Source organism: Armigeres subalbatus, unplaced genomic scaffold (assembly GCF_024139115.2).
Source record: "Armigeres subalbatus isolate Guangzhou_Male unplaced genomic scaffold, GZ_Asu_2 Contig288, whole genome shotgun sequence".
Classification (NCBI taxonomy): domain Eukaryota; kingdom Metazoa; phylum Arthropoda; class Insecta; order Diptera; family Culicidae; genus Armigeres; species Armigeres subalbatus.
The window spans coordinates 278,517-291,137 of NW_026943028.1; the positions used below are offsets into that span (position 1 = coordinate 278,517).

The window sequence follows — 12,621 nt, forward strand, 5'->3', positions numbered from 1 at the left end:
AAATCAGGCAGTATATAAAGATAATTTATGTTTAGGGAATTCACATTATATTAGTTTATAGATAACAAACCCAGGAATCTCAACGGTATTTTGAACCTTAGTTACGTAATTTATTCTCCTAAAGCCCTACATCAGCAACACAAAATTATTCTATCGGCAACACATCTCGCGCGCGCACACACTCACTCAGCGTAATGGTTCGAAGATCCATACTCCTACGTCTTCAGCGTGGGAGCAGTGTCCAGGGTTACGGCCGGACCCGACCCCGCACCGGCTTCTAACATTCTCTTTTCTTCCGCCAGAATAGCCGGTTTGATGACGGTGAAGTGACGATAGACCCGGTGGCCGAGCAGGTACGTTCCGTACAAGGTGAGTCCCATGCAGGTGTACACGACGCCTCGGTGCAGTTTGTCCAGGAGCAGGTTTTTCGCTTGTTTCTTCATTGTTTGTAATTGCGTGGATCCGTTCTCAGCAAGCACTTGTGATGAGGAAGATTTGTAATGTTTTTGATACTGAACTTCAGTCGATTCGACCGTACTATTTTATGCTGCCTTATGAGAGCATGACAATAGTGCTGTCCAATGAGCAGCTCGAAGTAGCTCGAAGTTGTTCCTGTCACGCTCATGCCCGTTGGTTGACAAAAAAGAACGAGCAGGACGGGAACAACTTCGAGCTACTTCGAGCTGCTCATTGGACAGCACTAATGATGACAACCAGCTGATTGCTGAATGCTGACATCACCTGAGCTGATTGATCATTGATGCAGGGTTGTGTAGAGTTTGCCAGTAAATGTGTAGAGTTGAAATATACACGAATATATAAAACATCCTAATTTTGAATTATTTTCATCTTTTTTGAGTTGTGAAAATTCAGGAACTTTTTTCATATGGGCGATTCTTACTTTTATTTTTTGAATGGCGGTTGTGCTCCAAATTCAAACTGTATTGCTCCACTAATTTACCCAGGAGCCCTTCACTTGTCATAAGACGAGTTTGTACAATCCCCTTGAATTTCACCACTTAATTGCATCTTGACAGATACGTATTTCGACCTCAACAGTAAGGCCGTCTTCAGTGTCTCGTACTTGACTCGACTTAGGCCGAAGTCGAAGTCGAAGTCGAAGTCGAAGGTCGAAATACGTATCTGTCAAGATACAATTAAGTGGTGGAATTCAAGGGGATTGTACAAACTCGTCTTATGACAAGTGAAGACATTCCACTAAAAAGCTCAAAATAATTTTCTTAACAAAATTACAATGGGACTCTGTTCTGTTTTTGGTACCCAGTTTCTGGGTTTTAAGTTGGTCGTAATTCTGATAAATTTAGACTAGTTTAGTAAATTCTTTGACTTATATATAAGCTTAAATTCCCTAAAGAACTAATATTTTATAGGTTATAGGCTTTGATATAAAACGGCCTGAAGAATTGAACTGATATTGTTAGGCCGATTACTGTTAAGCCGAAGCTAAATTGCAGCACTTTATTTATTTGTTGTTTTAAATTTTTTAAATAGGGGTAATGACGGCTTTGGCAGGTTTTGTTCTGTTATTGTCAGGGGTTTTTTTTATGACTGATTATGTTCAAATTTGGCCTAAACATTCTTTGCATATCAAAGAATATTGTGGCCAAATTTAATAAAATTCGGCCAATAATAGAACAAACCTGCCAAAGTCGTCTTTTCCATCCATTTTTTTTTACATGGTTGGTATTTATTAATTAATCGGCTAACCTAAACTTGCCTAAACATTCACAGCTTTTAAAAGATCACCTGAATTTTCTTTGATTTTTTTGTGATTTTTTTCGTGGGGTGAACTCATAGTTTCATTGAGGCTTAAGGTCATAATCGACTAAAACCCAACCGTGTATAAAAGAACTGGGTGTACTTAGAGGCATACAAAAATATGGGATCTCTATGAAAGCAACCTTAAATAAAACCTTAATATAACTTGAAGATTGATTGATTGAGATTAAAAACGATGAACTTGACGATTGATTGAACAAAAACTTTTGACGGGGAATTATTGTCCCAATTGGGTAAATTGAACCAGCTATTGTGTCGTTTATTTCGTGTGTGCTTTTAGATTTTTGTAGAGTTTTGTTCGTGAAGTAGCGCTAGTAAGGATGCGAACCATTCGTTTGGTTGAAAAACACTATATGTCAACAAATCGTTGAGTCGCAAAGCGTGACATTCCACCACACGCAAAACGTCAAAATTTCACCCCGAAAGGCATTCGAAGCGCAATCAGAAAAGGGGAGAAAGGAAAGACCCCAACAACACAACACACAATCAGCGAACAGAAGCGAATGGAAAACGAAACAGAGAAAATAGAAGTCGAGTTTCGAGTGTCGTCCGCCATAAAAAAAATTGCCAGCGCAAACATGGCTGCTTTTGGTGCCGTTCCGTTGTCGTAGATTCCGATTTGGGTTGTTGCCGTCGTGTTCGTTGTCGTTTCTTGTGTGCCGTTTCGTTTGTCGCCACCTTTGATGCAAATCGTCGCGAAAAAGTGAACGCGTCCGTACGTCGTCGGTGTGTTTTGATCCAAGTAGTCGTGCGTGACACGCGGGTGTACGATTGCGACCCCATTTCCGATACTGGTTCCGTGCAAAAGCTTGCACGGCCCTCGAATCGTGACCAGAGAAAGGTGTTGCCGAGCATGGGCTTCGAGTTAATGGCCAAAACGGCATAGCATCGTAACATAAAGACGGTGGTTATGTGAATTCCCTTACCTCCCAGCAGCAGCCAGTCAGTGCAGCGATGCAGAAAACAATGGGTGAGGGCGGGCAGTGACCTGGTGAGAGTTGGGGGTGGGTGGGCGATCGGAGAAAATTAGTAAATCGCAGAGGAACAACAGTTGAGATGGGCGCGAAACGAAATGGAACATTATTTTGTCTTTCTCGTGTACTAACTATAATTAATATCATTTAAGATGCTTTAGTGTCCTTTTTGCCTATACCTTACCTAAAGGCTACGTATTTCATCATTGATGACGAAAAACGGGAATTACCAGCGGATCACGACAATGACAGACAACCAACAGAATAGTCGAGCTCCCCTTTATCCCATTTTTTCAGGCGTTACTTTATTTTATTTCATAATTATAACTTTTTTGTCCATTATTTTTCTATTATGATCCAGAGTGCAAAAAAAAAAAAACAGATTAATCCACCTAGCAGTGATGGTGCCTTTCTCGTGGATTATGGAATATATAAATAAAAAATCACATTAAAAAGGTCAAAAAGCTCTTTAGGGGAATTTACTTACTTATGGATCCTGTACACCTCCGGTGGTGCAAAGGGCCGACTCCATCTTGAGCGATCTACAGCTATCGCTTTAACCTGTGGCCAGGTTAGATTTCGACTTCTTTTATTTATTTACTGAGGCTTCGCCGCCACGACCTCTAGGTCTGCCTCTGCTGCGATGTTCCGCTGGGTTCCAGTCTACAGATTTCGTTTCCGCCCCTACGTAGAGTGTGGCCGACTCAGGACCATTTCCGATCCCGAATTTCTGTTGCTATCGGCCTTCGGGGACAACTGTGCGGCCACGTTTGGCCGTGGATAGCTCCATTGGTATCGTGCTTGGTGGCGTCCGCACCCGTTGGTTGTCCGATGAGAAAAGAGGCCGAGTCATGGCCTGCTGTTGGATGATCAATTCACACGACACCCGGGGGCAGAAATGGGGGGGAGGGGGCGATGCGGTTGGCCGTGGATTTATGCAACGTACACACAAACTCAAATTACTCCACCTACAGTGAGATTTTGACCCTTCCTTAGTTATGAGGAAATTTTGCCAGACTCCAGTATTTAAAACGAGTAATATTGAACTCGTAATTTCCAGAGACCTCGATATTAATTAATCTAGAACTAACTAAATCAATCATTGATCTGAGCGAAACTCAATAGCGTTCAATAATAACATATATTTCGCCACATATATGCATAATTTTGTAAAACTAATCTTGTTTAATACCTTAAAAATGAGCTAGATTTATATGGTAGTAAATTTCAGAACTTGCACACATATGCACACATACATGCATATAAGTAGTATATTAGTGTCTCAAAACATGCTCACATTTGCTATCTAGCTTCCATTGAAGAAATTTTTAAAATCCTTTTCAATTTTTGTTTGGCATTATGCAACGTACACACCAGTCAAGCAGTTTGACGAACATTGACTCTGCCCCCAAGCAATCGCTTCGGTTGCTGCTTTGTTTGAACGTGTGTGAAGTTGTTCGAACAACCATTTGACAGTTGGCGGCTCGGTTGGAAAAAATTAAAACGGTTTGATTTTGGTTTGAGTTGGCGGGGGTGCAGTCAAGGTTCGCCGAACATGTTTGAGCATTTGTAGTGAAGTTGCACAAACCCCCATATATTTTCTGATGGTTGGTACTCGAGTTGGTGCTTCGGTCGTTCGTGTGTGATATTGTTGGTGGAATAAATTGATTGTTCGTGTCGTTGTTGGTAAAACTTGATGGATGTTTGAATAAACGAGAGGTGGAGTCAATGTTGGTCGAACTGCTTGACCGTGTGTACGTTCCATAACAACCCTGCGAATGCAGCTTGTTGCGAACAATGGACCAATAAATAAGCAAAAACTGCCGCTATGAAATGAACAGATTGCGCCACCGTAGACATGTTCTGTCAAACACACATGAATAGAAATATGCGTATACAGTGCCGCCGTTGTTTTGATGCGGTGAGTGCAAAATGAGTTACCTTGATTGATCCATGCGAGAAGGATCCAGTGGTAGAGTGCGCTGCGAGAGTTTGAGAGAAAAGTCGACAGAAGCGATTATTTACATTCAAAATCAAATTTTTTTCCATAAAATTTATTTTACTTTATGGAATATGGTCACATGTTCTCCACTGGCATTGGCTTCTTACAGTCTTTAAGCAGCTGTTGATGACGAATTCCACCCAAATAAGCCGCGAATTAAAAATCCGGGAATTCATAACCAAAATAGTGCGGTGGAGGCAATGCAAGAGATGTGCTATTTAATCTGAAAAATCATATGCAAGCACCCACCGGATGGAAGCTCATCCCAAAGAAAATAAAATTTCCTTCCAATTTGCGACTATTTCATCTTTCATAAATGGTTGGATTAACCTTTTATTTATTTATCATCAGACTAAGGTCGGAGTGGCCTGTGCTGCACATAAAAGACTTCTCCATTCAGCTCGGTTCATGGCTGCACTTCGCCAACCACGCAGTCTGCGGAGGGTCCGCAAGTCGTCCCCCACCTGATCGATCCACCTTGCCCGCTGTGCACCTCCCGTCGGATCGTTGTCGAGAACCATTTTCACCGGGTTACTGTCCGACATTCTGGCTACGTGCCCGGCCCACCGCAGTCTTCCGATTTTCGCGGTGTGAACGATGGATGGTTCTCCCAACAGCTGATGCAACTCGTGGTTCATTCGCCTCCTCCACGTACCGTCCGCCATCTGGTACGCAACACTTTCCGTTCAAAAACTCCCAGTGCGCGTTGGTCCTCCACGAGCATCGTCCAGGTCTCGTGTCCGTAGAGAACTACCGGTCTTATAAGCGTTTTGTAGATAGTCAGTTTGGTACGGCGGCGAACTCTATTCGATCGAAGCGTCTTGCGGAGTCCAAAGTACGTACGATGTCCAGCCACTATGCGTCTCCGAATTTCTCTGCTGGCATCGTTATCGGCGGTCACCAGTGAGCCCAAGTACACGAATTCTTCAACCACCTCGATTTTGTCACCACCGCTAGAAACTCGTGGTGGGTGGCTCACATTGACCTCTCTTGAGCCTCTTCCTATCATGTACTTCGTCTTCGACGCGTTGATGACTAGTCCAATCCGTTTAGCTTTGCTTTTCAGTCTGATTTAGGCTTCCTCCATCCTCTCAAAGTTACGTGCCATGATATCAATGTCGTCGGCGAAACCAAATAACTGGACGGACTTCGTGAAAATCGTACCACTCGTGTCAATCCCTGCCCTTCGTATTACTCCCTCCAAAGCGATGTTGAATAGCAGACCCGAAAGACCATCACCTTGCCGTAACCCTCTACGGGTTTCGAAGGGACTCGAGAATGCCTCTGGAACTCGAACTACGCACATCACCCGATCCATCGTCGCCTTGATCAACCGTATCAGTTTATCCGGAAATCCGTTTTCGTGCATTAGCTGCCATAGCTGGTCCCGATCGATTGTATCATATGCGGCTTTGAAGTCGATAAATAGATGATGTGTGGGCACGTTGTATTCGCGGCATTTCTGCAATACCTGACGTATGGCGAACACCTGGTCTGTGGTAGAGCGTTCACCCATAAATCCCGCCTGGTACTGCCCCACGAACTCTCTTGCAATTGGTGTTAGTCGGCAGCAATGTGATTGTGCGGTAGTTGCTACAATCCAGCTTATCGCCCTTTTTGTAGATGGGACACACGACACCTTCCATCCACTCCTGCGGCAGAACCTCATCCTCCCAAACCTTGGTAATCACCCAATGCAGCGCTCTAGCCAGTGCTTCACCACCGTGTTTAAACAGCTCTCCTGGTAGTTGGTCAACTCCAGGGGCTTTGTTGTTTTTCAGCCGGCCGATCTCCTCCTGGATTTCCTGGAGATTCGGAGCCGGAAGTCGCATGTCCTGCGAGGCGTGCTCCTAGGTTCATGACCATACCGCCACCGTTGTCTGCCATATCGCCATTCAGGTGCTCTTCGTAGTGCTGCCGCCACCTTTGGGTCACCTCACGCTCGTTCGTAAGAAGGTTCCCGTTTATGTCCTTACACATATCGGGCTGTGGCACGTGACCCTTACGTGAACGGTTCAACTTCTCATAGAACTTTCGTGCGTTATTAGCGCGGTACAGTTCCTCCGTCTCTTCACGGTCTCGATCTTTCTGCTGGCGCTTTTTCCTTCGGAAAATCGAGTTTTGTCTGTTCCGCGCCCGTTTGTATCGTGCCTCGTTCGCCCTCGTGCGGTGTTGCAGCAATCTCGCCCATGCTGCATTCTTCTCCTCAACTAACTGCTCACATTCGCCGTCATACCAGTCGTTTCTCTGATCCGGAGCCACCGTGCCTAGTGCAGCGGTTGCGGTGCTTCCAATGGCGGATCGAATATTTATCCAATTATAATATAATTGGATTAACCAGAAAACGCGAAAATCGTACTCCCTCCGTATGCTGCCAATGCACTTTTTTGGCCAACGACACTTTTTTCGTGGTTCTTGTGACGACCACCAGATGTCGAAATGATCGATAAGCTTTACTCAAATACGCCTATTGTCAATCTTTCACCACTGTGCTATGCACCTTCCCAAATCATTAAAGTTAATTATACTTTTCTTAAACAACGATCAGAACGTAAAGCCAAATATGCAATTCCATACTATACAGTCCATACATGTTTCACCACCATTAAAAATACTTCCTTTGGAAAACTATGAAGATACATCGGTGATCTTGGTTTATAAGCGGAAGTCACACTAACATTCTGTCCACTCCTCCTTGATAATATATTTGTTTGTCTACAATCAATGATCTTGTAATAAATGCTATCTTGAGAAGTACACAAGTACACAGTTAAATCATTCGCAATAAACCGCACAGATTCATCAATTCTTATGAACCATGGAGTTCTGGAATCAAAACCTAAACGACATTACTCCAAACTGGCTTCGGTATCGTGATGACCAATTATAAACAAATTTCTTTCGAATCATGCCTTTCATGGGCACACTAAACAGAAAGAAATATACAGCCCAGTAGTTCTAGCATCGTAAGCCAAAACCGTCAAAATTGGTGTTCTTACCCGGATAAAAATGTACTATTGGTTCAATTGTGTAAACAATTGAATTACCATACAATGTACGCTATACAATAGGATATATTATTTCTTGATGGTTGCACAGACTGTATCCACGCTGAGGATACAATACATCATCATATTTCACTAATGTAACAATACTTGCAATTGTTTTTTAAACATTTTTGTACATAAGATTCATACATTGATAACTTTTGAAACGTTTCTTTACATTGCATATAAACAATATAGAAATATTTGCCTCAAAGCGCCAAATATGCATTTTTCCCTTTAAATTGCATTGTTGAACAGTAAAGCTGTCACAACTGAGAAATCAAAAATCGTATTGTTTTACTATACAAATACAATACAATCCATTGTATTTTGAACAGTTTTGTTCGGATATTTCAACAATATATTAACCATACACTCTATTGTGTGACGAAAAAAAAAATGTATGGAAAAATCTCAGATTTTGTATAGTTACGATACTTAACAACCCGTACATTCTATTGCGAAAACTTCATTTACATTTGAGTAAATGGTTCATAACAATGCATTCTAATGTATTTCTATGGTTTCATTTACAATACAATCTATTGCCAATTTAATGTTATTAATAGTAGTGTTACAATAAATTGTATTGTTATTCTACTGTATTTTTATTCAGGATTTACTTTTTGAGATTTTCTCAAACTTGAAACCCACGCTCCCAAAGCACAGCACATCATTTATTGGAAAATCCACCAATACCACACCTCATGATCAGTACTGGAATTTCTCATTTTCAATGAGAGATGTCACGCGATGTTTACATATCTGCCCCTTTCAATATCTATAGAAACGCGAAGGATGAATGGCATGCTACAAAAATCTCAAAAAATATTTGTTCCGTGACAGGGCATGAAAGTGTGCAATATCGGCTTTATTTTTGTGTTTATTACCACTTTCAACTCGGCGAATTAAAGGAATATGATTAATTTATCGACTAGTAACTATTCTTCGCATGTATTTATTAAAATACTTTAGACATTTTAATTTTATTTCAAAACACAAAATCCTTTCATGACTGCCTTTCATGCGAAATTGATCAAAGAACCCACGATTCTTTCATTTGGTCGCCTGAAATAGAAAAAGGCGCCTTGCTCTCTGTCTTATGACGATCACGACCTTTTCCAGTACTGCTCTTGGTTCAATCCACTTTGAAAGTTGAAAACATCATAAGTTGGTGGTCTTCCCGGATGCATCTCAAATGAAAGTAAAACCAAACCAGAGCAATTCCATCCAGCGATTCTCCAGCCCTACAAGATTCTGTGTCAAATTCGATGATTCCCCGTGCTCTGTATCGGTCAAAACCGGTCATTCCCACGCCATTCCTGAGCGGCTTCGACATCAAAGTCGAAAATCTATTGTAATTCAATAAACTTTCAGATATCACAACAACTAGAACTCAAAGCAATTCATTCAGTATATTTGTAAAACACCCTCGGCATCACAAGCCGAAACCGTTACAAAAGCAACACAAGAAATCCGGCGCTCTTCTAGAAGGAATTCGGTTCCTCAAGTCGTCAATCCGGCATTCTTCCTGAACGCCTTCGACACCACTAGTCCAAACCGTTGAAAACACAAGCCGTTAATTCGGCGCTCTTCTAGAGGAAATAGACTTCTCAAGCCAAAAACGATGCAAAACAAGTCATCAATCCTGCGTTGTTTCAGAGCATTCCTGGAGCGACTTTGAATTGTCAAGCCGAAACCGATGAAAAACAAAATAATCAATCCGGTGCTCTTCTAGAGCGCCTTTGACATCTCAAGCCAAACCGATGAAAACATAAGCTCTTCAGGAGCGCCTTCGACACTCAAGCCGAAACCGATGAAAAACCAAAACAATCAATCCGGCGCTCTTCCAGAGCGCCTTCAACACTCAAGTCGATGAAAACACAGAACAATCAACAAAATAAGCACTTTTGACGTAAACTACTACGTCTAAGGGGAAGCCTCGGATACAGGGTGCCAAATGAAAATTTCCAAATTTGGGACCGTCACGAAATCATGTAAGATTTCAAAAGTTAATAGCGACTTTATCTTTCGATAAATTTTCGAGATTTTATTATCAATAGATTCGGAAAATTTCCACCAATTCGTTAATTGTTTTAAAACTATTGATTATCAACGTAAAACTATTGGAAAAATTTAGTTCTATCACGTCTGGTAAAAGATTCAGAACTAATCAACTCCGTTCATGCATCCCCAACACGAACATCAGATTGCTGTAACGCACGCACCTTTTGCCGCACCGCTTCATTTTTCCTGTGAATAGTCGTGTCTTGCGGCCATTGGCGGCCGTCGACGAGTAGTTGTTGCAGAAAATTATTCACAAAGATGACGTCTGTAGCAAACAAGCGGAAAATCAGAGCGGAGTGGCTGTCGTCGGTGACAGCAGAAATGTGGAAATGCAATTTTCTCCTCATTTTAACTCGCTGTCGACAAACCTCTATTACTAAAAAATTTAAACAAATTCTATTGAACGCTGCAGATGCTGATGACAACCGCACGATGATTTTAAGCAAAACCGCAAACGCGCGCGTGAGAGCAGCTTTTTGAATTGACTTGAGACGATGGCTGCGCCGCGCCGGTAGCGGTCCAAGTAACATCTGTATGGTCGTCGGTGGTGATTGAGAAAAATGTTTGTTCTGAAAACAGTTTAAGATAATTTTTGGTTGAAATTCGCTATTGTGTCATGTATTGTGCTTCCAGTTGAAAACCGAAGTGAGCTCTCGCGACGATTGAGTTTTTCCTTATTTCCTGATGTCGCAACTGCATCGCGACTAGTGCGCATCTATGCCACCGCCATGCGCCATGATGCGCACTGGTCACGACGTAGTTGCGACAAAAGGAAACGGGAGAAAACTCGATTGTCGCGAGAGCTCACTTCGGTTTTCAACTGGAGGTACAATATACAACCTAATGTTCATATGATATTAAGATTCTCATTGCACTAAGAGGTTTTACGTACTTGTCATAAGACGAGTTTGTACAATCCCATTGAATTCCACCACTTAATTGTATCTTGACAGATACGTATTTCGACCTCAACAGTAAGGCCGTCTTCAGTGTCTCGTACTTGACTCGACTGACGAGACACTGAAGACGGCCTTACTGTTGAGGTCGAAATACGTATCTGTCAAGATACAATTAAGTGGTGGAATTCAATGGGATTGTACAAACTCGTCTTATGACAAGTGAAGACATTCCACTAAAAAGCTCAAAATAATTTGCTTAACAGGTTTTACGTAGTTTACGTCGCACAGAAGAGTAACTAGAACAAATTCGTGGCCAAAAACCAAAAAAAATTTTTTTTCAACATTTTTACATTGTTATATTTTTTTAAGATACTCAAGAACATTCTGCATACTATGGCTATTTCATAAATGTCCCAGATTATTGTAAAAAAATATAATTGGGGCTTAAAAATGAGGTATTGAATTGAACTTTTCGTGTTTCATTGTGAAGTATCAGGCAAATTTGATTTTAACATGTCAGAAATGTTATTTTCAAGCTATTCATGGATCATGATATCATGACGCATGCAACTGGAATCATGCACTAAGGTCATGAACGCAGAAACATGATTCATGAATCTGGCATCTGTCATTTAAGATCCCAGGGACCAAGGCGTCGATTTAAATGCCAGAATAAAAATCGTAAGTTCAAATCATGCATTACTGACTACAACATCTGTGAAAAGCTAAACGGAGTGGAGTTCGGGAATTTTCTTTCAAGCACATTTAACTCAAAATGCATTTTGTAACCAATGAGTGTTTAATTTATTTTAGCACATTCGTCGAAACAATTCACTGATTTGATTTTTTAATTTTCGCTGTATAATACAGATAAAAAAAATCATTTCAATCCGTATCAGCCGATTGTTCTGCTTATATGTAGGTACTAAAGAAAACACGACTGTACGCGAACTAAATTTTCACTTTCTAATTAATTTACTCACCGGCACAAAGCAGAACAAAATTTCTGCTTACCGACGGGATCCGCTTTCGGATAGTCCAGGTTTGCTCTGGGCTGGCGCTGCGTCCCAGGTGTACGATTTTTTTTTCTGCATTCTATTATTCACCATGGGAACAAAACGGAAATCTGTCCTGCTTACATAGAACATAATTTCCACCACGATCGACCGTATTTGACCGACTCCTAATTTGTATGAAAGAACCGTATGAAACACGGGCACTGATCAACGAAACAAAAGAACAAATTCAACAAAATTTCTATGGCACATGTTATGCAAACATAATCATATCACAGATGCACATTAATTACACTGTCCGCGAAAGCAATCGGACCGGGATCCCGAAAGACACTTTCCCAATTTGTCACGAAGGAAACCGCGGAACGCTGGACGAAATAAAAATTACGAGAGCAGTAATAACAGAAACGCAACCGCACACTTTTTTTACACATCTAAAATGTCTCACTATTAATTAAATCTTTCACCTTATACAAGCCACCGGAACGAAGATGAATTGATTAACTATTTAAAAATTGAAAACAAAGACACGACCCGAAAACATCTGCAACCGGCTTGATAGAAAAAAACAACAATTCTACAAGTTGCATAACGCTAATTCCGGAGTAGTAGTAAAATTCTTCTTTATTTAAAACATGTTTTGTTCTACAATCATTTTTATACATGTACAGTGATCGGCCGGCTTGGCCCTCCAACTTCAATTTCAATTATTGTTATTATTATTATTATTATGCTATTACTTAATTTTTAAAATATAATGTATCATGACGGCCTTTAGGAGGCGCTGGTGTGTTTTTTAAAATTTGATAACCTAAC

At 41.2% G+C, this 12,621-nt stretch overlaps 2 protein-coding genes across 2 annotated transcripts in view; one reads left to right on the forward strand and one right to left on the reverse strand.

Annotated features, from left to right (window-relative positions):
- Window positions 1–77: 77 nt before the first annotated feature.
- Window positions 78–564, reverse strand: LOC134203892 (uncharacterized). Its single transcript, XM_062678724.1, has one exon. The coding sequence runs from the start codon at window positions 441–443 to the stop codon at window positions 216–218; it is 228 nt and encodes a 75-aa protein (XP_062534708.1). The 5' UTR covers window positions 444–564; the 3' UTR covers window positions 78–215.
- Window positions 565–2,246: 1,682 nt separating this feature from the next.
- Window positions 2,247–12,621, forward strand: part of LOC134203898 (tyrosine-protein phosphatase corkscrew-like) — an 84,867-nt gene continuing 74,492 nt past the window's right edge. Inside the window, exon 1 of the mRNA XM_062678731.1 lies at window positions 2,247–2,641. The gene's annotated coding sequence lies outside the window, so the exon portion shown is untranslated. The remainder of the gene's footprint in view (window positions 2,642–12,621) is intronic.